Raw genomic sequence first — 23,388 nt, 5'->3', positions numbered from 1 at the left:
CGCAGCGTATTCCGACTGCGCCCAATCGATTTTTCTTGCAAAATTACGTCGATATAGGGCGCCAAAGAATTGATTCCAGCACTTTTCAAAATCGCGAAAATTTTAGCCAAAAACACAAAGGGGTTAGCCTTTCTTTTTTTTTGGGCAAAAAACTTTTGGTCTCAGATTGGATTTGTATGACGCTTTTATGACTAATTGGACCACCAGGAACTCAGAAAACGTAGCAAAAAGAGCGTAGGACCAACAGCACAGAAATTACGATGGAAAGAGCACCAGCTGAAAAATGTCGAAAATTCAGGTTGTGGTTTTTTGGCTGTAACTTTTGACCCGCTGCTCGCAGCGTATTCCGACTGCGCCCAATCGATTTTTCTTGCAAAATTACGTCGATATAGGGCGCCAAAGAATTGATTCCAGCACTTTTCAAAATCGCGAAAATTTTAGCCAAAAACACAAAGGGGTTAGCCTTTCTTTTTTTTTGGGCAAAAAACTTTTGGTCTCAGATTGGATTTGTATGACGCTTTTATGACTAATTGGACCACCAGGAACTCAGAAAACGCAGCAAAAAGAGCGTAGGACCAACAGCACAGAAATTACGATGGAAAGAGCACCAGCTGAAAAATGTCGAAAATTCAGGTTCTGGTTTTTTGGCTGTAACTTTTGACCCGCTGCTCGCAGCGTATTCCGACTGCGCCCAATCGATTTTTCTTGCAAAATTACGTCGATATAGGGCGCCAAAGAATTGATTCCAGCACTTTTCAAAATCGCGAAAATTTTAGCCAAAAACACAAAGGGGTTAGCCTTACTTTTTTTTTGGGCAAAAAACTTTTGGTCTCAGATTCGATTTGTATGACGCTTTTATGACTAATTGGACCGGCAGGAACTCAGAAAACGCAGCAAAAAGAGCGTAGGACCAACAGCACAGAAATTACGATGGAAAGAGCACCAGCTGAAAAATGTCGAAAATTCAGGTTCTGGTTTTTTGGCTGTAACTTTTGACCCGCTGCTCGCAGCGTGTTCCTACTGCGCCCAATCGATTTTTCTTGCAAAATTACGTCGATATAGGGCGCCAAAGAATTGATTCCAGCACTTTTCAAAATCGCGAAAATTTTAGCCAAAAACACAAAGGGGTTAGCCTTACTTTTTTTTTGGGCAAAAAACTTTTGGTCTCAGATTCGATTTGTATGACGCTTTTATGACTAATTGGACCACCAGGAACTCAGAAAACGCACCAAAAAGAGCGTGGTACCAACAGTAAAGATAGTATGAAGAAAGTAGGGAGAAATTATCTAGGTGTTATTTATTTTATTCCAGGTTATGTAAAATCGTAACATTCCAATCTATTGTATCTATTGTATTCTATTACACGTCTCGTTTTCTGCGACGGTGAATTGCACCTGTACTAAGGCTGAAATTGAAACCGCACTTAGAAACTGCATTAATAATTATTTTGTACAACATTGTTTATATTCAGCTTAATGCAATATATATCGTAGTATTTTTTCCCTATGCTGTATTTAGACTCCTTGTGTCATGTTAGTTCATTGTTCTGCAACTTTTTATCTTGAACACCAATAACGTTGGAAATATTATCCTAATTATACCAGTGAATGTATTATTATAGGAATTATTGATATATTATATCATGAATACTATAATGCATTAGTGCAACATATTAGAACTATACTATTTGGAAATTTGGTAAATTAGTATACACTGACACCTGAACACTTGTAATAGAACTAAGGTACATTGAATAAACTGGAACTGGAACTTGGTAGCTATGAATTTGTTATTTTTCTCTTCCACCTCTTTGCAACTCGGTTTGCCAGCCGTAATGAATTCCTCTCTCAAAATTACGTTGATATTGGGTATGAATTAATCGATTTCAGCATTCACTAAAATTTGCCAAATATGACCTGAAAAGTTAAAAGAATTTACATTTTTTGCGATATTTGAAACAAAAATTTTTTTTATCTCAGCATCGATTTGTGCGATCCTTACTAGGCTAATTAGACCCCACAGAAGTCATATAAGGCTTTCAAAACCTTGTGAGATCAACAGCTGAAGAGACACGTAAAAAAATTTCCGTTCAGAGATGACAAATTTTATACCAATGAAATTCAAAAGGTTAAAAAGTTAGCCTTTCTTTTTTACGGCCAAAAAAATTTCATCTCACAAATCCGCAACGTCTTTGCTCACTTAATTCGTTCTATTTTCTACTTTCCACGTAATCAAAATCATACTTCCCACTAAATTCCACGTCAGAAGATCATTTCCATAAAGTTGACCATCTACATGTGTCGGTACGTCTTCGGTTTATGGTCGATGGCTTTTTTCCTTATTTTACGAACGCGGAATTCACAGTAATCATTCGTATTATTAACCGGCGGTCACTTGTTTTTTTACTACTTGGAATAACCTGAGAAGTAAAACATGTCTGTAAGTTTATCAAGACATACATCATGATTATAATACTCGGTACTATTACCTATAAATATGAAAGTTAATTGTCATTCCATAAATTTCTATTTTACAGACTGCTAATAAGGTAAATCAAGGTTATGTTTCAGCAACATAACCTTCAAAAATCGTCAAAGTCCATAAACTTAACTGTTATAATAACTTGAATAATGTTTTTAGAACCAAAATGCTCACACTGATCACAAGGAGAAGAAAAGGAAGGAAAGTATATTGGATCTCTCCAAATACCTTGAGAAGAACATAAGGGTAAAGTTTGCCGGAGGCAGGGAAGCTGCAGGAATTCTAAAAGGATATGATCCGCTCCTGAATCTTGTTTTAGACAACACGACTGAATATCTTAGAGGTACATCGTAGTCAATTAATCAGTTACCGTCTGTCCTTATAAGTCAAATTATTGATATTACCGCTTTGATAATTGGTTTGAAATCACTCAATTTTCAGAGTAATAACAAATGAGTAACATTGTGGATGATTGTGCCGTTTTCAGATCCAGATGATCCCTACAAATTGAATCAGGATACAAGGATGCTGGGGTTAGTTGTATGCCGAGGAACGTCGGTTGTTCTAATATGTCCAGTCGATGGAATGGAATCGATACAGAACCCATTCATTCAGCAAGATGGTTAACGGTTTATATTACACAAATTTTTATCTACAACCTTTTCGAATCACATAAGCTTGAAGAAAAAAACAGACCTGACACGCCATGTGTGCACATCCATCGACCATCGGTTTATGATTTGTTTCAAATGACTATGGATTGGTAAAACTCGAACATCTATCCTAACCACACGATGATCGATTTATTTTTACGTTCCACTACTAGATAATAAATATCATTTGTGGTTTTCTTCTCATGGTAGATACACATATAATACGTTCTTCGTACAAATAAATATCCTACTTACAACTAATTAAGGTACTCAGTCATATTCGAACAAATTACAAGCAAATCTCTGTGGTAATTACACACTCTAGATGTAACTACGTAAGTTCTTAAAATTATGGCATATTGCGTGATATTCTTATTGATCTAATTTCACCCTCAATTGATTTGTGAGAAAGAAGAGAAGTAAGTAAAATACAACGCAAGAAGAAAAACCGTTACCTTAGTTCAATCCAAACTCATTTCTTAACCAGGGATATTGTTTCGGACATTCGTAACACGTGTACAAATATCTATCAGACTTTAAGACACTACTGTACAACTTGCACGTGTTCGGCAAGGCGCAGGCAATTTCCCGGGGCTCGAATTGCCGCTTGTTGCAGTTCCATGGCTGAAAATTCTTTAGCTTGTTTAACGGCGTTGGATTTCGCATCCATTCAACCATTTGATTACTAGTTACAAAGTAAACGTCTGGAAGCTGCAGAGTGTCGTCAATGAATTTCTGGAATACAGAATAATAATCAATACATAACATGCTTGTAAATTGAAGGACTTTACTAATTTTGTGACGATTCTTAACGACGAGATGACAAAAGTTGACTATTACCGAGAACGCGTAGTGGTATGCTGGGTTCTTGAACCAAGCTGCATGAAAGTAGAGTCCATAGGGTGCCCGATTTTGTAGATAATGTCTGTTAAAGTTAACCGTCAGCATACGATATATTTCTTCCCCTGACAGATCCCGCGTACAAGAGTCAATCATGGTGCACGTGTAATTCTAAAACACGAACCGAAACAGCGATTAAATAGAAACTTCAGAGACCAATATTCCATGCCTCGAGGAGATATTCTTACCCCTAGCAGCAGTTGGTTTATCGGTATCTCCCAGAGGCCTGGGTACGAACGTGTTGGACACAACTGACCGGGGCTGCCGCAAGGGTGAGGAGGTTGATGATCTAGGGTGTAGGGCCAAATCGGTGGATTCGAGAACGGGGCTACGATTGTCGAATCGTAGGCGAATCCGAACTCCGTCATCATGAGAAACTGACGGTTCCATCCGACTTGGAGAAACGGCACTCGCAGTCCTGTTAACCGATCATTATGGAATTCGCGAATTGGAATATGAATTTATCATATTTCTTTTACTGTACCTCTGATCTCCTCGATTCGTACTCCCGCGTATTTGTGTATGATATTCGCCTCCCCGACCATTTCGTCGAACCAATCTTCGATAGTTGCATTTTTCGACCACCATTCTTCAGGGCCTCGATGTCTGCAATAGGAATTTCTTTCAACGATTACGCCGTGATTATCGTTCGGCGATGAATTCATGGAACTGAATATATTATTTGTTTCGGCTTGGATGTCCTGTCATTACACGTATACTCACGTTACGGAATGAACTGCAATTTCATGGCCATTGTTCCACAAACTTTGTACGTCTCTGTAATTTGTGAATTGATGGCTTACGTAGAATGTACCACGAATTGGGCATCCGTTCGGATTTCTCCTCGCGTCGTTGAATATGTCTGAAAAGTATGAAAGTGTACTGCGAAAAATGTACTCCTGATTTCGTAGAATCAAATTCGCAATGCGATTGAAGGAAATTCGAGTCGTCATTGTCAAGGAATCGTCAATTTTCACTGGCAGATTTCCTACCGATTTTTTTCTCCGATGATGCTTACTTGAGTAAAGGTCAATATTTTCGGCGTTGACGGCATCGTTGAAAGTTATCGAGATCATCTGGGGAATGTTGGAGACGCTCAGGTTTCCAGGTACTCTGGTACCTTCTTTGGAACACCAACAGTCTGGCAGGTGGCATTTTTCAGGGTCGCAAGACGGTGCCGCGTTGCGGTCCTTCTCTGTATCTGAAATCACAAGATGAATTTTATTTTTTCAATTCTTCCAGCATATCCTATATCTGTAAATAAATCAACTTTTCCAAGGATACTAATCTCTGAATATATTCCTAAACTTTACTATCGAAATTTCAGACGTTTATTGCTGGGATCCAAAGTCCACCGTTGGCCCCAGTCCAACTCAAGGTAAGAGCGATCGTCTTCCTTAAGTACCTAAATAACTCTCTGCGGTTTTGAATAATTCTAACGATTCTTACCGCACCAGGCCTCGTCCGAGGCATCCGGACAATCAACGCTTCCGTCGCAAAAGTAAAGGGAAGGTAAACACGTTCCGTCTCCACATGCCAAGGTATCATCCTCGCATTCACCGTCGTCGAGAAGTGGCTTCGGGGGTATTTCCTCTGTGTATAAGAGGTGAAATTGATCAGGTCATTAGGAGCTTTGATGTCGGATGAATTTGACGGATAGAGCATTTAATTGTTCGGGGAAACGATCGATCAACCGTTGAGATGTCACACTATTGACACACCAACGGATTTTTAATCGAACCTAAAAGTGTACATCATCAGTTCAGCTGTCAATCTTACCCAAACTCACGTCGCAGTTGTCGACATTTGCCTTAAAATCACATATCTGACGGGATACGTCGAAGAGTAAGCCATGCGAACACTTGAACTCAAAGACGTCGCTATCTGAAGAAGAAATAATAAATAGCGTTATAAGAGATGCTATAGAGTTCAAAGTAGATTGTCGTAATTCTATTCCGAATTGTAGAAACTGCCGATGAATTATTGTCATTCGATCCATTGTCTTGACAATAATTGTGACGAATTATCGTATCGTAATTGTCGTATTGATGTCGAGTGTTCGAAAACCAGGGCATTGCTACGTGAACGAGAATGACAGGGAAATTTAAGTGAGTGAATTATTTTATGGAGAGAGAGCACTGCCGAGTCGAATGCAGACTGTACATACTCAAGGAGCCAATAATACGTACTCAAAGAGTGAACGACACGACACCACACGATACGTAATTGTCATTTTATGTATATTCCCACGTAATAATAAATTAAGACGTTAAATGAGATTGCTCAAATTTCTCCAATGCTTCGTCATACGTTCATTTCAAGGCAAGAACTCGAATTTTCAAACCAAACTTGTTGCGTCAAGTACATTACACCCAGATTAGACATTAAACACCCATTATAATTATAGGCAAATACAATTTACGTAATAAACTCGCAGCTGTCTTGCATTGGTACGTAAATGTCGCTTGACATAAATACCTAACCGATTCATTCAATACCCACCTAAGCAGAGGTAGTACTTCGCGCATTCATCCTGCGTCCAGATTTTGTGCGCTGGAGTTTTTGGATTTCGGTAGAATCTATCATCGTGCAGACATTCCACTCTGTCCGTTGTCTCCTTAGGTCGAACCACTGAGGCTGTGACGAAAGATCAAATTTATGATAATGAGTAATTTTTTAGTCTCTCCGTAACATGTTTGACTCCGATCCACTCTCGTCTTCACCATATCGTAAAAAACAAACGCTTTCATCTTTTATTATTGACAAGCATTTCTGTCCGGTATAATTTATTATCGTGTTGATTAAAGCGTAGCGCAGTACTTGAATAATCACGAAAGGAATTTGAACGCGAGGAATTAATAATATATACACTAGTCCCCGTTCAATGCTAGTTCAGGTACACTTACCGTACTATAGTTACTTCCATATAAACCGCTGACCATCGTTGCGTCAATCTGGTTGAAACCAATTAAATGCAGCTATACGAGGTCGATATACCGTTCAATTTATGATCAGTGCGCAGCAAGAGTTTTACTCGCAATATTTAATAGTATAAACAAGGATGTCACATGCTAATCGTAAGAAAATAAATTCTCTAATCCTTGGATACAATTTGGAAACTACAACAACGCAGGAACAGGCCTTACTGATACCTGTAGAAGTTACAGACCATCGGATTCCATGCCTGGATCATTCCGCATACCCTACGGCAATTTTCCAGTGTTGAAATTTAGAAACTGTCCATCGCGTATGCGGCGTGCGTGTTTGGTTTCGTCACGCAAGTGATTTCTTTCGTTACAACTGTCAACGGGTTTAAAACGCGTAATCAATAGATTAGAGGATTATTATAGTCGTGCGTCCGATTATGCGAAAACCTCAGATACACATTTACTTTCGTATCCGGAGGCGGCAATGATCGATAAAAGATGCTGAGTCTGAAGAGAAACTCGACTCAGCATCGACGATTACACACGTGCACAGGATGGTCACATAGAAATGAACTCATGTATGAGGAAATGTATCACTTGCCCGGCAAACGATTCTCGGGGAAAAGGCAATTTTTATGTTATTTACACGTGTTTTAATGCTCCAGCAGAGAACCGGTAACGTTTGCTTTGGCGCAATATTCATGTATGTATGAAATTTCTATTTCTTTTTTGCCCCCTTGAGTGCAGGTTGCGTTGTGCATGATATTTGCAGTAGAGATCGAGCCGAGGGCTACGGCGATAAGTAATTCAGCGTATCGTTTCACTGATCTCAACGTGAGATAAGAGAGGCGTTTAAAAACACAATAGTACCGAGGCTCACGCGCTGATTACGCACCGGATGGAACAACATGTTAATTGGACGCTGTTTTTGAATTTCGAAACGCAATGTATATCTTTGCATGTTTTACTTTCTAGGTCGGAGGCAAAGTGAGTTTATTTGCATTATCGTACATAGACAAGCACCTGGATCTATCCTTGAGATGTTCTCCGAAGCTTAGCTGCAAGATTCGATTGCAGGATACACTTTTCATTGCGTCATTAGAACGATGACGATACACCGTGAGAGTTTCTGAACATTAACTCAGATTCGATTTCACCCTGGTGGCGATACTCAGTTTCACGTGTCACCCTGTATATTACCGTATACACTCGCGTTTTCACTTTGTCGATTCATAACGTGGTCAGTGAAACTTCGCATGGCTATCGTACTTTGCTAAAAAAGTAAATAATACACACTTTTGATATTTTTCGTTTTAACAGATCCAGAGAGACCAGGTATAATGCGACTTCACTTAGAACGAAATTTCGATATAACTATTTTGAAAATATCTGTGATACCTATGAAAATTTTTCAAGTTTTTGAGTAAATTTGGAAATAAGTATTTGGCAAGAAAAACATTTCATTTGCATACACACACTTATAGTGATTACCGCAAACGTGTGGGGGTAACTAGTTAAGGATCACAATGTACTTTCGATGGTCCCTGACCTCGAACGCATCTGAGTAGGTCACAGCGATCAAAAATTTGCCTCAAGGCTCTTGTTACTTGTATATAAGATTTGCTGAAGTTGATCTTGACTTTCGTTTTAAATCTATCTTTGTTTGCTCACCTCTCTCCTGCATCTACTTTCCACTTACTCGCGATAAATTCACGCTGCGTGCTTACACATTACTCCTTCGGTATACATAGAGATGATTGTGAGTGCACGTACGATTGTTTTTATGTATACGTCTATGCACTCACCGTAAAATAACAGCAACGTAGAAACAACCGAGAAAATCCTAGGCTTCATGTTCCTCTTTCTCTTCGAGAGGCTCGCACTTTCAGACTAATCCCTACCATCGCACACGCTGGCCTTATATCACCTCCGTTGAACCTATGCGATGGTTACAGCGAAATTTTTTATAACTCCCACCAAACTTTATGTTTTTATTATCATATTGACAATATTGGTATTTCTTTACATGAGAATGCTTGCCAGATTGATATTATATAAACAGTTGCAGTAGAGCTGATCACTTGCCCCAAGAAATGACAAAGGTTTCCAAACTCCGTTGTGCGTACGTTTTTTTTTTGAACCTTAGAAGTTACGTGATTTGTACGATTTTATTCACAAGTTCGGACTATGCATGGCTGTACAGAGTTTCCGACACTTACTTACTCGATGCTGGGAGTCCTGATCGTCGATACGGAAAGCGGAATGAAAATTATAGCAATTTTGTAGCGAAATACAATAAAAGGACCGATAATGTGGAGATTCTTCGCAATATTTTATACTATCTGGCGCCCTGTAGTTAGCGGCAAATATAGTTTACAAAGTTGTTACTAGATAGCGCTGTGCGGTTACTGCGCCGTGATTTAAGCTACCAGATATACTGGCCAGATTTCAGGTTGCATATGACGAGGCGTGCTTTGCTGCTAAACCTAGCCGAAGTTCCCAATTAGCAACGGACAGTCCACGGAAAATAGGATTCATTTATTTATTTTCATAAACGGAATAGATTTTTTCGAAATTCCAAATTCCAAGACTTATACCACAAATTTATGTCACGCGAGAATACAGAAATACAATTTACAAACTGTTGCAGTAATTGAATAGTATTGCTTGCAAAATAAATATCAAATCACTCTTCTTCGAAGATCATAAGAAAATCACTTTGGCATGCAGGAAGAAGGAAAAGGAAGAGACGGTTCACATGTCAGTATGAATATAGGGATACCTCGCAAGGTACACTGAGACGCTAAGAACTTGATACACTGGAAACACAACTTCACGAAGCTACACGTTGAGTAAAACCTTTCAACATCTATTCTGCATCTTCCCCACTAATAATATATCCCTACTGTGAAGAGAATGAGAAGAAAACAGTGTGATGTCTGACGTGTGATAAATAAAATCATCCTGGACAGATGAAATAACGATTTGAGAGAACATTTAGAATGCATATATTACGGTTAACTGAAGGCGCTTGTGTAACTCACAGAGCTATAGTTATCATTGTTATATCAGGTTCCAGATGGTCAGACGAATGCTTATGACCCAGAACAATAACAGATACCGTGCGTGCATCGTATGGATGCTGTAACTACATACGCCCGTGAGGGAATTCAATTTGTTTTTCGATTGAAATGAGAATGTGAAATAATGATTCGAAGATCGCGTTATCTAGTGTCAAGGTTACAAGAAGAATTACAGCATGTGCTTGGTTTTTACAATTTGAAACCCAATATGGTTTATTATTTCACCCATTTGGTTGTGAGTCACATTAATAGTTTTATCATACGAAGTAGCGATATGTTAGAGTCAATGAAATAATGAAAATTTCTTCGAAACACTGATCGATGGAGTGTTCTCCAAATGAAAGAAGAGGAAATTATGGCACAACCTTGAAGGACCTGTTCTTTACTCTTTTCAAGTCGTACTTGTCCAACCGTAACTTCTACAGTACTGTTCACGTGGTGACCAATTATATTTCGTAGAGATCTGCCCCTTGCTGCCGATATCATGATTCGAGGATCAACGTTCGGCTGATTGATCGACTAATCATGTGTCATGACGTGGCAACATTCCATACATTGCAACATCAATTGTTACACAGTTCGTTTCTGTAGTAGCAGCTGACGTGTGAACATAAACCGTATGACTCCTCGTATCGGTACCCAACTGTATAAACAAACACAATTCCCTGCAGATCAACTGAAACGATAATGCCTGGGTTAGAAAAGATGTCGAGAATAGGCCGAATGATGGAACGCGCTCTGGATAAGCTTTCCAAGGTATATTTGACCGTCTGCCCAACACTTTATGGCGTGTGCTATGATCCTCCAGGACAGCATAAGAAGTCGCGAGCTGCAATTGGGTTTCTCCTTGGCGTCACGCTCGGTGTTTTATTCTACGAGCTTGTAATCGTGGACCTAGAATTTTCCCCATACACCACTTTGGCTCTTGGAGCCGTCGTGATCGTCATGCTTGCTGTGGGATGCGCGTCGTCCATCCAGGTTATGAAAATTATCTGCACGATCAACGATTTTTGGGCAAGATGTGAACGATCACAGGTTTGAATCTGACCCCATCGTCATTTTCCAGGTACGTTGCATTTCCCTGCTGACGATTCCGGTCTTTTGTGGCCGCGCAGGACGCAGTGTCCTCAAGGCAATGGTCCTGGCGTACGTGATCGCGGGTCCGATTTTCAACCTAACCTACAACGGCAAAGAAGTGGTAAGGACCTTCGCGTGCACGACGCAGCTCACCTACAACCTGACAAAGACACGACTGGATCTGATGCTCAAGCCTTTTCAACAAGTGTGAACTCGCTGGTTGTTACTAAAATTCATGAGAATAATTGGGATTCATAGAACGGTTAATCCTTGTAGGCAATTTTCGGGATGAAGGCAGACACCAGCGAGATCAGGGATACTTTGGCTTCGGTGCGAGACTTGTCGAGCCCAATAGTCGAGGAGATCGAAGGCGAGGAAGAGATGCATCGTCTCCGAGAGGAGAATGACTACTTTGATGAGCACCTAGGGGACACAAAGCGGAGCGAGGAAATTGCGGAGGAGAAAAAACGAAAGGAAAAAACGAAATCCGAGAAGTCGAAGAGCGAGGCGGACGTCTACGAGGCTCGTTATCGCGAGAAAATGGCACAACGTTGCGAAGAGCAGTTCACCCGAGGTTCGGAACGATGCAGGTACAGAGAAAAATTTCCAGCCATTTCTGTCCCTTACTAATTCTACTCTTCTTATCGTCGCAGGAACATGTTCAGCGGTGTCTACGACAAGTGCTACGAAAAGGTGACGTGGCTCGCGGCGTGGCTTCTGTGTTGGCCGATGAAGCTCACCTTCGTCTGCAACCTAGCAGAGGCGATGGGCGGATCCGCCACCTGTAACCCTGACGGAAACGTCGACGTGGGAATTGGCGAGGGTTACGTTGCGCTCAAAGGTACCGGATCGTCACAATCTTCATTACCTGCATGTGATATTTATAATTTTTTTTTTTCCGTTAAGGAACCCGAGAGAAACTGAGCTCAAGTTTCAAGGACGCGAAACTGCAGTACAAGGTACGGAAGAGTCGGCCATTCCTGGATGTTCGTGGCGCAGGGGACACCGCAAAGGCAGTGATGCACGACTTCGATGCGAAGCGTAGAGCCTTCGAAATGGTTATGACGATAATTCGTCGTTGTCTCGCGTTCGTCTTCATCAAGATAATCCTGAGCGCTCTTAGTTATCACGAAAAGTATCTCGATGATATCGAGTACGACAACATCTACGTGACCGCCTACTTCCGGCGCATTGATGCGCGGCGAAAGATACGCGACTGCCCGACGCTCCTGCCCCTCCGGAAGATCGAACGGACCAAACTCATTGACCCTTACAGGTCCAGACCAAGTAGAATTGAGCGCAAAAACCTCTTCGTACAGACCGTAAAGCTTATTCTTGAAATGGTAACCGCGACCACCTTCGTCCTCCTCGACCGCCTCTTTTACGAAACGCTGGACGTCGTGAGGCGTCACGCGCTCATTGAGTACACCCAGGTTAAGATTCTAATATCACCTGCTATTCAATCGGCAACTTGTTGCTGGTTAAGGGTGATGTTTCAATGTCCTGCGTGACTGTTGGTATGAAGGTAAAAGTCATTTCTCTATCTCTGTATTCCTACTCAGAGTGGCCGTCACGACATGAGCCTCGAAGTCCGAGGAACGGGAATCATTGCAACCCTAGTCCGAAATGTGATAGGAGGATTTAACGGTAAGCGTCGGATTAAGACAGTGACCTCGAATGAAGCCTGTCTACCAAACCCTCGCGAGCTGCCCGGTTACGTCCTGGCCAAGATCTACGGGACGTATTTCGGCATTTGGTTGATGCTCTTCCTGGCAGGCTACACCCAGCGAACGCGACACGCGATATGCGCTTTCTTCTATCGCACTCGGGAGAAAAGACGCGTTTTGTACCTCTACAACGAAACTCTACGCCGACGGCTGGGGTTCTTCAGATTCATGCGAGGGCACGTACGATCCCTCGTCAGATCGCGACTCCTCGAACGTGACCTTGACCCCTGGGTGGCTCTCCGCCTTCGATCACCACAGTTCTGTGGATGGCTCGGTTACTTTGCTTGCGCCAGGCCAAAGTGCCTCATCTGCGGGGAGGCTGAACCCAGGAAAGGACCCGCGTTTCGCCGATGCACGACCCCGGGATGCCCTTTCCTCCACTGTGCCGAGTGCTGGCGAGACGTGGGAAAGATCTGTTACGCTTGTGCCGATTTTCCGGATACTGATACCGACGACTACGATACGCAGGCCGAAATTTGAGTTACTGGATTATCTGGCAGTCTTCATCGCGACTTGTTTATCCTATGTCTCATGTGAGTCACTGCGAAATATTGAATCGCAATCGTAGGATTGCGGCAATGATCGATATTATGACGGCAAAGATTGATCACTGATTGTTTGCTGCTAGTACTTTACGGCACTGCTTTCATTGATCATTGCTATGCCTACACAGGTGTTCTTAGGTGAAAATTGCAGCATTACTAGTCAACTAGACGCGGTATCTCCAACTGCTTATTTATTCACAAGGAAACTGGTCATTTGTCCAAATGTTTTGTATACGTCGACCACGGGTGATACGGGTTGAGAAATATTTGGCTGGGGTAAGGCGACTTATTGACTCGTAATGAAAAATGTTTTCTCAGCGGCAGCTGATACCAACCAACATAAACAGGTACTTGGCAAACCACTAAATATACCGGACCGCATTGCAAGCCAGTATCGATAAAGGCCGGAGTAGGTATCCTAGAATGGTGAATCAATAAGGTGTCGATCAGTAGAAATCATCTCCTCGTCCTTAAAATTTGAAATCCCGTTGTACGTATTTATGAGATAGCCTGGTTTAGTGACGCGAAAACATCGTAGTTGATTTTTAGCGCGAGTGTGCCTAATTATTGATAAAAAAAAGTCGGAAATTTACAAAAATCATACTGAGGAAACGTATGGCTGGTGGCCATAATAGCTTATATTTGTGAATTAATATCAATTTTCGACTACCGTATTACTGTTAGCGATGGATTACCACGTCCCTTCGCCATTCACCTGCAATGAAAGCCTACCAGGACCTAGTATGACAGACATGTGTAGTACCTCTACATTTGCCGTTTTCATGACTCTTCTGGGGTCGTTAGTACAAAAAAATGAAAAGATATCGGGAATGTGCGAACGCGTGAAGTCCATTGACTCACCGGACCCAGAGTACGACTACATCGTAGTCGGCGGTGAGTTGCGCCAAGTTCTGGAAATGTTACTGCCGGAGAGAAATGCAAGTTTTGACCTAACGTTAATGTTACTATTGGTTATGTTTTCTTCGAAAGTTGCCAAGCCTAGCACATACACAGACCATGTAAAGTGTACCTACGTTGGAAAATTACGAAACGCTTTTAAGGATAAAGGGGAAAATTGGCACCTGCGAGGCTTATAGAATATTCAAGCCATGCTGGTTTTACTTCAGGTGGTGCGGCAGGTTCTGTGGTTGCTGCAAGACTGAGCGAGATTTCTCACTGGAAAGTCTTGCTTCTTGAAGCTGGTGATGACGAGCCTGCAGCTGCAGCGATTCCTAGTTATTACAGCGCTGTAACTCGTGGGTATTACAGAAAATCGATTTTATAATGATGATGCGGAGACTAATAAAATCTCTTGTCTTTTTAAGAATCTCGTTTGGACTGGAAATACCAGACAACGAACGAAAGTTACGCCTGCTTCTCAACAAACCGTTCCTGTTTGTACACCGCGGCAAAAGTTCTCGGTGGAAGTACGGTGCACAACGGGATGATATATTTGAGGGGCAATCCAACGGACTACAACAATTGGGCCGCTATGGGTAATGAGGGCTGGACTTGGGATGAAGTGAAACCCTTCTTTCTCAAGGCGGAGGATAACGGTGAAATTGATAGAGTTGGAAGATTCTGGCACTCCACGGGGGGTCCTCTTTCCGTTGAGAGATTTCCTTATCGACCCCCCTTTGCGGATTCGATACTCGAAGCAGCGAAAGAGGCAGGATTCGAGATCAGCCAAGATCTCACCGGAGACAAAATCACTGGTTTCACAATAATACAATCCACGACAAAAAATGGAGTTAGACGCAGCAGTGGCGCATCGTATCTGCGGCCGATTAGGAACCGTGAGAATCTGCAAATTTCCCTCAATTCTACCGTCACTAGGGTAGTAATCGAGAATGGAAGGGCAGTCGGCGTTGAGTACTTCCAGGTAATAATGATATCACTTTGATCTTACACATCTTACAAATATTGTTCTAATTACGAACTTACAAATACCTCAACATTTTGTGCAGAACGGCGAGTTTAAAACGGTCTCCGCATCGCAAGAAGTGGTTCTTTGTGCAGGGACCGTCAGATCACCACAAATTTTACTTCTATCTGGTATTGGACCCGAGGAACACTTGAAGCTGATGGATATCAAGGTAGTGCAGAACTTACCTGGAGTTGGCAGTAATTATCACGACCACATGTACTTTATGATCAACTTTACCATCAATGAACCCGATGTATATGACAACAATTGGGCAGCTGCAACTGAATACCTCGACTTTCAAACTGGTCCATTGTCTAGTACTGGATTAGGTCAGGTGGTGGCTGAGCTTGCTTCCAGTACAACGACCCCTGATTTCCCTGACATTCAAATATTTGGCTTGGGTTATGACGCTGACTGCGCACCGGGTGAAATCGGCGCTCTTCGGAGCACAGGAAAACGCACGATAGCCATGGTAGTGGGGTACCAGCACCCGAAGAGTAAAGGTACGTGTTATGAACCTGTACACCCAGTCGGTATATGAATTTCGTGCAATAGTTCTTAAATAGTCGAGAAGAAATAATTCTAATCCTCAAATATGTGGGTTTAGGACGAATCAGTTTGGCTTCGAACGATCCTTTTAAATATCCCACGATCTGGGGTAACTATCTCAGCGAATCCAGTGATGTTGATGGTCTTATAGAAGCCATAAACTATGTAATGAGATTGGCCGATACGAATGCCTTAAAGGCCTACAATATTACGTTGTCAGTATCAACCCTGACAGCCTGCAACAATTTTACTTACCCTAGTACTGATTACTGGAAATGTGCGATACAGCAAGATACATTTCCCCAAGCTCACGGAAGTGGATCCTGCAAAATGGGCCCTGAGCATGACGCGATGGCAGTTGTCGATCATGAGCTTCGAGTAAGAGGGATCAAGGGATTGCGCGTTGCAGATACTTCTATTATGCCTCAGGTAAATTTTGTGACAATACGTTCAGTTCATCCATTACCATGAGTTTCATTGCACGACTAATTTGCTCTATTTAAATTATGCGCGGTCAAATTGCAAGAATATCAATTTATTTGAGTTAAATGGTATACGGTTAGCTGTGAACTGAAGCATCAGTTAAGTGATCACAGGGTAAAGTCAACTATATCAATATTGTTATTTCAACGTATAAAAATACCTCTAGTTTGTGTTTAATGGTAACTGAAGATTAAGTTTCAACACCTGCCGCCCTGTACTCCTCTCAATTCTTTACCTACAGATAATTTCCGGTAATACTGGTGCACCAACAATCATGATTGGGGAGAGAGCATCAGAATTCATCAAGAAAGATGCGGCTTGGCGTTCAGACGTAGGAATGAGAGGAACCTGCTGACGAGATATGTAAATGGAGGAAATGCTTCAAGATGAATTAGACCATTTGTATTTTAAACCGTACGACATCCAATTATGTTATGCGATGATGAATAAAATATGAAATTGCTTTACTGTATCGAGTACGTTTAAAAGCGGTGCAACTTTCAACATTTCATCAGCATGAATTCAGGAAGCATTGTACAGACTCGACGAAGAGTTAAATAATTTTTGGAAGCAGTAAAATCGCTCACCGAAGGCCAAGACATGCAATTCAGCATATAATTAGGGAACTCTACAAAATTTTTTCAGAATTTTTCACTCACGTTTACCTATTTCTTAAATTAGGTGATTACCTGGAAACTGTCTACTTTGATATAGCGATGAAATGCAATATTTTCTGTAGTCCAGCTAATCTAAAGTTAAGTAAAATACCTATAACAATAAGTACGACACGCACGCCATCGCGTTGACTTTCAAATCACGCAACGGCGTGTTTGCTTTGGTTTTGATTACTTTGAATTGGTCGTGGGTCGTTACCAAAGATTGAACAAAAAATTGCTATATCGTGCGAGTAATTGTCTGAAATCTCTGCTTTGTAATAGACCCGGCATCAGATTAATTGCAGGGCTATAAGGCCAGGAAGAATCAGGTTTGCTGGCAGTGAGTCGACTTGGTCATTGCCGATTCGTATACCTGTAACAGAAAAATGCTAGTAATATTGGCTTTGCTATACATCGGCGGCGTGCTGGCTGCTGAAAGTGATAAGTACACAACAAAATACGACAACGTTGACGTGGAAGCTGTCATTCGAAACGAACGTTTGACTAAAAACTACGTCGGTTGTCTCCTTGACCTCACGCCCTGCACGCCAGACGGTTCAGAGCTCAAAAGTGAGTTTTCAAAATTGGTATTACCAGCGACGCAACTATTTTGAAAAATGTTTTGTAGCTTAATTCGCTATAGGTCCTTACGGGTACTGGAAAAATTTGATGACAATGTCATCGTTTCATAGTCTATCCATTCGACGTAACTACGAAGAGCATCTTAATCTAGCCTCTCTAGCCTCTAGTCATGTTTCAGAAAATCTTCCGGACGCTTTGGCAACGAATTGTGCGGGGTGCAGCACCGCGCAAAAGAACGCAGCGGACAAATTCTCGCAACATCTGATCGACCAAAAGCCAGAAGACTGGAAGCTCCTCGAGGCGAAGTACGACCCTACGGGTGCTTACCGACTGCACTATCTCGAAGAACAGTCCAAGAACAGTACCGAAGCTGAACGTTAACATGTTCGGTTATCATTTGAGGACCAGCTGCTGGGTGTTGGAACTTCATTCTGCCGTCTTATCGATTAACGAAATCGAGACTCGGATCCGAGTCAGTGCCGGAAGCAGTAAAGAGTAACCGTAGGGTGAAGGGATGACAGTTTGGCAGAGGGTCGCGCCTGATAGAGTAGATAGAGATGGGTAAAATTTATATGCATGTCATGTACACTAGATTACAAGGTATCACATATCGCTGAGGTTGCAAAATCATACTTTTCATAAAGATTGCAGCAAATTCAGCCACAGTTGCTGGTTCAAGAGATTAAGAAACTAGTGTCATTAAATCATACACCATAAACTACGATTTGGTTTCAATTGTCCACTATTTGGTCCTAAATTTCTGAATTGGCTCCAAAAAAAGTTCCATAGAAATTCACATCGGCAATTTCAATACCGAATTTTTTACAGTGTAGCCCAACATATGAGCTTGCGAATCACGCAACGGTTTTCTTTGGCTGTGTTTACCTGAAATTGTTGTCAATATTAAATCCTGTAAGATTTATTTTCTAATAATAAAATCTCTAAGTATACATATCGAGGTTGGTGATACTGTCGTAAATATTTTCGCAGATAACACCAGTTGCTAACGAAGCACGCAACAAATATAAAAACATTAGAAAATCGAACAGCATTCGATACTTGAGAAACCTGTAATAATAAGCACGTAATCAATACTGTACAGCTGGTTTGAGATTGCAGTTAAATTGTCACAAACTCTATGCGATGATAATAATTTATTATTATCGTACTGTTCATGCACTGCACCGAAACGGTCCGTGGAGATTTCACATTAGGTATAAATGATCACGCGTTAAGATCAATAAGCCGGTGTTCCTGCATGTTTCTAGTGGAAGCTGCAGTTTTCATTCTGTAAAATACTCGGTATCAAATTAATTCTTTCAGTATAAAACTCGATCTATGTCGGAGAAATTATCGCCATTTTTCTAGCTCTGCTCTCCACGATCAGCCATATGTTAAAAGGATATTCTTCAATTCTCCTTTATCGACGAAAAAGATAATATCTTGGACGTGAATCAGAAAGGAAAGTAGCAAGGAGTAGCAGAGAGCTATTGAAGTGAAGAGATGAGATAGTGGCGGATAGTTGCTCGTGATTGAACACGTTGTCACTTGGGCAAACGAATGCGTATCACCCTGTATCACAGATTACGGGTATCACGTATCGTATGCAGGCGAGTTTGACGTCACGTAATACGATCACGTTCGGATCACGATTTGATATTGGTAGAATACTTTAGTTTGAAACTGATGGTTTATTCAAGATTTAAAATTCGAACTAGTACATTATGTTAGAGAGTAAAAATCTGTTGCCAAATTTATTTATATAAAATTAACGTCACTGTGTCTTTTGCATTTATAAAAAAAAAAATATCACGTTTATATAACACTAGGGGCGTGCACTTCCCACCTGACTCTTTTACAAGTATTATGATATTTCCTTCTCTGGCATAAAAAATAATTTGCATATTAGTCAATTTTTCAATTTTTTTTTTTTTTATTTTATTCGATACGAGATTTGAGTTGATATTCTTGTTTCTCTTTTCCTAATGAACTTTCAGAATCAGGCATACGCACGATGAAAGACGATTCCGTTTGTGATCATTCATAATTAATATTACTTGTATAAAAATTTTAGAGTTTTTTTTTTCAACTTTAAACGTTTCACTGATCATTGTCACCGTCTTCAGTATACAGGAAGGTGAATTTTGTAAAATTGTCCGATTCGTATACGTTTGGGTCGTTTGATTTTTATACCTAATATCAGACTTTCAATGATATAAGAAAATAATATTACGTAAGTATTTTCACTTTTCTTCAAGAGCATCACAGATGCGATACATAATTGTAATTTACACATGACCTGGAAATAACCATCTGTGCAATAGATATTCAACTAATGTGATTAGAAAGAAGGCCTTTTTTTACCTTGAACCACACAAAAGCAGATTATAACCTACGATTATCGTCAATTTCCGTTTATCGTGTACAGAGTGGAAAATTATTGTTAATTGCAACATTGTACTTGTTCATAGGCAATCTAAAAAATACGAGTATTATTAATCCATGAGAGACTTTGAAGAATATATGGAAACAAACAATAACATGCCGGTATCGAGTTGGTAAATCGTATTTACGTATAAGCTGCATCTGCACGACAGCTGTTGTTGCTAAATGTACCCAGATAGTGAATAAATAGCAGTGAAAAGGTGAGTCTCACAATCAATCATTGGGTTTCGGTTTGCGTGCGTACTGCATTTTGCAGGAGTTTGCTGCAGTGAATATTTTTACTCTACGACATATAGAAACTAAAATTGCTAATTAAATTCTACTCACCGTCAACCGATGAATAGGATTGTCTTATCCTGACAGGACGTTAAAAAAACCAACAATACCTACCGTATCTTCATCAGACATGGCGCACTCCACATCTTCATTGACCTGCAACGCAAGTTTCCTGGGACCGACCCTGCAAGAGATGTGCGGAGGATCGAGTTACTACCTCTTCATGTCTCTTTTGAACGCATTCGCAATAAGGAAGCAAGCTATAGGTGGAACTTGCGAACGAGTAACATCGATCGTATCGCCAAACAGAGAATACGACTACGTCGTAATTGGCGGTGAGTTATTGGACCAGAACCCAAGACGCCAGGCGGCATCGTTTTGGCGCAAAAACTGTATCGTATTTAATAAAAGGAATCCAAACGATTTTCGCTCTGCATTGACTTGGTATAACAAGATAAAAGTCTACTGGAATGACGTGCTGACTAAAGAAGCTCGTATCAGCGAATGAACGTGAATAACACACCTCTTTCATTTACAGGCGGTAGTGCAGGTGCCGTAGTGGCTTCAAGACTCAGTGAGAATCCGAAGTGGAAGGTCCTGGTGCTGGAAGCTGGTCCCGATGAGCCACCAGGTGCGGAAATTCCGAGCTTTTTCAACGCTGTTGTGAGTAAGTGCGTCAGAGTCCAATAAAATTTGAAGCTGAAGTAATGCCGAAAATCCACTATCAAAATGCCACTTCTTACAGCATCGAGTCTCGACTGGGGATACTCGACGACTAACGAGAGCTACGCTTGTTACTCAACAAACGGTTCCTGCACATGTCACTCCGTGAAAGTTCTGGGTGGGAACATGGTGCACACAGGGATGATATACTTGCGAGGCAACCCGACGGACTATGACAAATGGGCTGCTCTTGGTAACAAGGGGTGGTCGTGGAAAGACGTTAAGCCGTTTTACCTGAAGTGCGAAGACAATCGAGAAATCGACAGAGTCGGAAGATTTTGGCACGCTACGGGAGGGCCACTTTCAGTTCAGAGATTTCCGTACGAATTTCCCATCACGAAAGCGATTCGCGACGCGTCTTTAGAGGCAGGTTTCGGCACCAGCGACGACCTTAACGGAGATCAGCTTACAGGTTTCAACGTCGTTCAAACGACTACCAAGAACGGCGTCAGACAAAGTACCGGTACCGCGTATCTGCGCCCCGTCAGGGACCGCAAGAACCTTCATATTTCTCTCAACTCCACCGTCGCCAAAATCATAATCAATAATAAGACGGCCGTCGGAGTCGAGTATTATCAGGTACTGATTAATGGTCGAAGTATTTGTGAGTACAGTATTTTCTTAAAATAACAACGCATTAGAAAGAAAGGCAAGTGTGAAAATCTAAAAAGCTGAGTTTCACATACAAGTACAACATAAGAACGTTTGCATATACAGGGTCGCGAGAAATTCTTCAAGACCTTGGCATGACGACTTGTTAACTATTTCATAAATTTGAAAAATTCCTCTACAGAATGGGCAATTGAAAAAGGTTGCTGTCTCCCGTGAAGTCATCCTCTCCGCAGGTACAGTAGGCTCGCCTCAAATTCTGCTACTCTCCGGTGTTGGTCCGAAGGAACACCTGGAGTCTATGGGCATCGAAGTGGTAAAGGATCTGCGTGGAGTTGGAGAAAACTACCATGACCACATATCGTACAGCGTCGACTTTACCGTCAACGAACCCGACGTTTACGACAACAACTGGGCTGCTGCAACCGAGTACTTCGCTTTCCAGACTGGCCCCCTGTCTGCTTCTGGACTGGCTGGGTTGGCCATTGCGCTAAACTCCAGCAAGTCAACCTCCGACTATCCAGACATCCAGCTGGCAGGGTATGGCTACATCGCGGACTGCGCACCGGGTGACATTGGGGCCCTCCGCAGCAAGGGAAAACGTACAGTGAGCATATGGGTGGGATATCAGCATCCGAAAAGCAGAGGTACGTACATACGTTTGCATGCCGCGATGTCGTTGGTAACAGCGATGAAAAAGACTGCTGTTTTTGGTGCTTCAGGAAGAGTACGTTTGGCTTCGAAAAACGTTACGGCGTTGCCTGTGATATGGGGTAACTATTTGGCCGATTACCGGGACGTTGAGGGTTTGATTGAGGGCATAAACTACACCCTCACCTTGTCGAAGATGGAGGCGTTCAAACCCTACAACTTGACCTTGACCAATCAACCCGTCGCCGCCTGCTCCGATTATACTTTCCTCACCAACGAATACTGGGCTTGCGCGATACGTTGGAGTCTCAGCCCCCAAAATCACCAGGTTGGTTCGTGCAAAATGGGACCCCCCGATGATGCCACCGCCGTTGTGGATCCCAAACTACGAGTTTACGGAATAAACAGACTTCGCGTCGCAGATGCCTCGATCATGCCACAAGTCAGTATTATTGCTGGTCCAACAATATGTACACGTGTAATAGTTCAATTCTGAATTACGTCGTTTGGTAGATTCGAATGAACCTTGTTGGTAATTTTTAAATATGATTCAATTGTACAATTCAAGAAAGAGTGTCTACATCGAGATCATCGAAATGTTATCTGTCTTAACTTTGTCTGCGTAGATCATTTCCGCCAACACTGCAGCACCAACCGTAATGATTGCGGAGAAAGCAGCCGATATGATCAAGAAATCTCATCAACATCGATCGTGTAAAAATTACTGAACTTCCAAACGAGGAATTCCAACAGAAAATGAAAACTAAATTCAATCGAAGTAATGGACGAACTATGCGATAAGATCAGTAAGCTGATAGTTTTGTAACAAATATTAAACGCCAAGATGACTCCCAAAACAGTTAATTACATAAACTCGTTGTTTTCATTTTAATGACATCAGATGATGAAAATAGCTCATCAACGCCTTTTTTTAACACTGTTCAATGTGGTTTGATATTATCAAAATAAATGGCAGATGGTTTAATTTTTCAAAATTTCGCTTTTATAATTGGTAAAGATAAAATTTTCAGAAACGGCACAGAACGATAATCTCCGGATATTAGACGATTTGTACCGAAGTTTTATAACCACCA

General features: G+C 41.5%; 6 protein-coding genes across 11 annotated transcripts; 5 read left to right on the top strand and 1 right to left on the bottom strand.

The window, feature by feature from the left end:
• Window positions 1–1,302: 1,302 nt before the first annotated feature.
• LOC107218628 (chitin deacetylase 1) lies at window positions 1,303–21,304 on the bottom strand. Of its 4 annotated transcripts, XR_006906121.1 has the most exons (12): window positions 8,767–8,856; window positions 6,537–6,671; window positions 5,814–5,918; window positions 5,484–5,627; window positions 5,053–5,235; window positions 4,758–4,896; window positions 4,519–4,640; window positions 4,223–4,452; window positions 3,975–4,145; window positions 3,590–3,869; window positions 2,244–2,419; window positions 1,303–1,916 (listed from the first exon to the last, which is right to left on the bottom strand). XR_006906121.1 is itself a non-coding variant. In XM_046746309.1 (11 exons), exons 1-10 carry the CDS (start codon window positions 8,813–8,815, stop codon window positions 3,591–3,593), a joined length of 1,557 nt encoding a protein of 518 aa, XP_046602265.1. In that variant the 5' UTR covers window positions 8,816–8,856; the 3' UTR covers window positions 1,303–2,419; window position 3,590. The 4 variants fall into 4 exon arrangements, 3 of the variants coding, with proteins under 3 accessions (XP_046602265.1, XP_046602266.1, XP_015512040.2); XM_046746309.1 differs by having other exon boundaries at window positions 1,303–2,419; XM_046746310.1 differs by lacking the exons at window positions 1,303–1,916; window positions 2,244–2,419 and adding an exon at window positions 21,299–21,304 and having other exon boundaries at window positions 3,092–3,869; window positions 8,767–8,837.
• On the top strand, window positions 2,331–3,588 carry LOC107218627 (U6 snRNA-associated Sm-like protein LSm7). Of its 2 annotated transcripts, XM_015656552.2 has the most exons (4): window positions 2,358–2,439; window positions 2,537–2,548; window positions 2,641–2,824; window positions 2,969–3,588. In XM_015656552.2, the coding sequence occupies exons 1-4, from the start codon at window positions 2,434–2,436 to the stop codon at window positions 3,106–3,108; spliced, it is 342 nt and encodes a 113-aa protein (XP_015512038.1). In that variant the 5' UTR covers window positions 2,358–2,433; the 3' UTR covers window positions 3,109–3,588. The 2 variants fall into 2 exon arrangements, with proteins under 2 accessions (XP_015512039.1, XP_015512038.1); XM_015656553.2 differs by lacking the exon at window positions 2,537–2,548 and having other exon boundaries at window positions 2,331–2,439.
• Window positions 10,750–13,362, top strand: LOC107218613 (protein sneaky). The gene is made up of 6 exons (XM_015656536.2): window positions 10,750–11,022; window positions 11,111–11,326; window positions 11,398–11,711; window positions 11,775–11,962; window positions 12,028–12,554; window positions 12,684–13,362. Exons 1-6 carry the CDS (start codon window positions 10,750–10,752, stop codon window positions 13,326–13,328), a joined length of 2,163 nt encoding a protein of 720 aa, XP_015512022.2. The 3' UTR covers window positions 13,329–13,362.
• LOC107218631 (glucose dehydrogenase [FAD, quinone]) lies at window positions 13,779–19,938 on the top strand. The gene is made up of 7 exons (XM_046746307.1): window positions 13,779–14,287; window positions 14,521–14,649; window positions 14,719–15,275; window positions 15,361–15,823; window positions 15,928–16,298; window positions 16,594–16,683; window positions 18,959–19,938. Exons 1-7 carry the CDS (start codon window positions 14,080–14,082, stop codon window positions 18,986–18,988), a joined length of 1,848 nt encoding a protein of 615 aa, XP_046602263.1. The 5' UTR covers window positions 13,779–14,079; the 3' UTR covers window positions 18,989–19,938.
• On the top strand, window positions 17,395–18,540 carry LOC107218624 (ejaculatory bulb-specific protein 3). Of its 2 annotated transcripts, none has more exons than XM_015656548.2 (2): window positions 17,395–17,578; window positions 17,769–18,540. In XM_015656548.2, exons 1-2 carry the CDS (start codon window positions 17,395–17,397, stop codon window positions 17,969–17,971), a joined length of 387 nt encoding a protein of 128 aa, XP_015512034.1. In that variant the 3' UTR covers window positions 17,972–18,540. The 2 variants fall into 2 exon arrangements, with proteins under 2 accessions (XP_015512034.1, XP_046602268.1); XM_046746312.1 differs by having other exon boundaries at window positions 17,751–18,540.
• Window positions 20,087–23,167, top strand: LOC107218630 (glucose dehydrogenase [FAD, quinone]). The gene is made up of 6 exons (XM_015656556.2): window positions 20,087–20,646; window positions 20,850–20,978; window positions 21,057–21,613; window positions 21,828–22,290; window positions 22,366–22,736; window positions 22,921–23,167. The coding sequence occupies exons 1-6, from the start codon at window positions 20,442–20,444 to the stop codon at window positions 23,020–23,022; spliced, it is 1,827 nt and encodes a 608-aa protein (XP_015512042.1). The 5' UTR covers window positions 20,087–20,441; the 3' UTR covers window positions 23,023–23,167.
• The last annotated feature ends 221 nt before the right edge of the window (window positions 23,168–23,388 follow it).

The sequence above is a fragment of the Neodiprion lecontei genome, chromosome 1 (genome assembly GCF_021901455.1).
Source record: "Neodiprion lecontei isolate iyNeoLeco1 chromosome 1, iyNeoLeco1.1, whole genome shotgun sequence".
Classification (NCBI taxonomy): Eukaryota; Metazoa; Arthropoda; class Insecta; order Hymenoptera; family Diprionidae; genus Neodiprion; species Neodiprion lecontei.
The sequence above is the reverse complement of the archived record's forward strand: the minus strand, read 5'-3'. Positions and strand labels throughout refer to the sequence as shown.

What these genes read in the sequence shown, in the direction of transcription:
- LOC107218630 (XM_015656556.2), top strand. Translation starts at nt 20,442, where the DNA reads ATGGCGCACTCCACATCTTCATTGACCTGCAACGCAAGTTTCCTGGGA. An exon ending in CTTTTTCAACGCTGTTGTGA is followed by an intron (nt 20,979 to 21,056) that starts GTAAGTGCGTCA and finishes CACTTCTTACAG; the next exon opens with CATCGAGTCTCGACTGGGGA. An exon ending in TCGGAGTCGAGTATTATCAG is followed by an intron (nt 21,614 to 21,827) that starts GTACTGATTAAT and finishes ATTCCTCTACAG; the next exon opens with AATGGGCAATTGAAAAAGGT.
- LOC107218627 (XM_015656552.2), top strand. An exon ending in CACGACTGAATATCTTAGAG is followed by an intron (nt 2,825 to 2,968) that starts GTACATCGTAGT and finishes TGCCGTTTTCAG; the next exon opens with ATCCAGATGATCCCTACAAA.
- LOC107218628 (XM_046746310.1), bottom strand. Translation starts at nt 8,815, where the DNA reads ATGAAGCCTAGGATTTTCTCGGTTGTTTCTACGTTGCTGTTATTTTAC. An exon ending in CTCGGACGAGGCCTGGTGCG is followed by an intron (nt 5,236 to 5,483) that starts GTAAGAATCGTT and finishes TTGTGATTTCAG; the next exon opens with ATACAGAGAAGGACCGCAAC. An exon ending in CATACCACTACGCGTTCTCG is followed by an intron (nt 3,870 to 3,974) that starts GTAATAGTCAAC and finishes TCTGTATTCCAG; the next exon opens with AAATTCATTGACGACACTCT.
- LOC107218624 (XM_046746312.1), top strand. Translation starts at nt 17,395, where the DNA reads ATGCTAGTAATATTGGCTTTGCTATACATCGGCGGCGTGCTGGCTGCT. An exon ending in AGACGGTTCAGAGCTCAAAA is followed by an intron (nt 17,579 to 17,750) that starts GTGAGTTTTCAA and finishes TAGCCTCTCTAG; the next exon opens with CCTCTAGTCATGTTTCAGAA.
- LOC107218613 (XM_015656536.2), top strand. Translation starts at nt 10,750, where the DNA reads ATGTCGAGAATAGGCCGAATGATGGAACGCGCTCTGGATAAGCTTTCC. An exon ending in GATGCGCGTCGTCCATCCAG is followed by an intron (nt 11,023 to 11,110) that starts GTTATGAAAATT and finishes GTCATTTTCCAG; the next exon opens with GTACGTTGCATTTCCCTGCT. An exon ending in GGGTTACGTTGCGCTCAAAG is followed by an intron (nt 11,963 to 12,027) that starts GTACCGGATCGT and finishes TTTTCCGTTAAG; the next exon opens with GAACCCGAGAGAAACTGAGC.
- LOC107218631 (XM_046746307.1), top strand. Translation starts at nt 14,080, where the DNA reads ATGGATTACCACGTCCCTTCGCCATTCACCTGCAATGAAAGCCTACCA. An exon ending in TCGGCGTTGAGTACTTCCAG is followed by an intron (nt 15,276 to 15,360) that starts GTAATAATGATA and finishes CATTTTGTGCAG; the next exon opens with AACGGCGAGTTTAAAACGGT. An exon ending in CCAGCACCCGAAGAGTAAAG is followed by an intron (nt 15,824 to 15,927) that starts GTACGTGTTATG and finishes ATGTGGGTTTAG; the next exon opens with GACGAATCAGTTTGGCTTCG.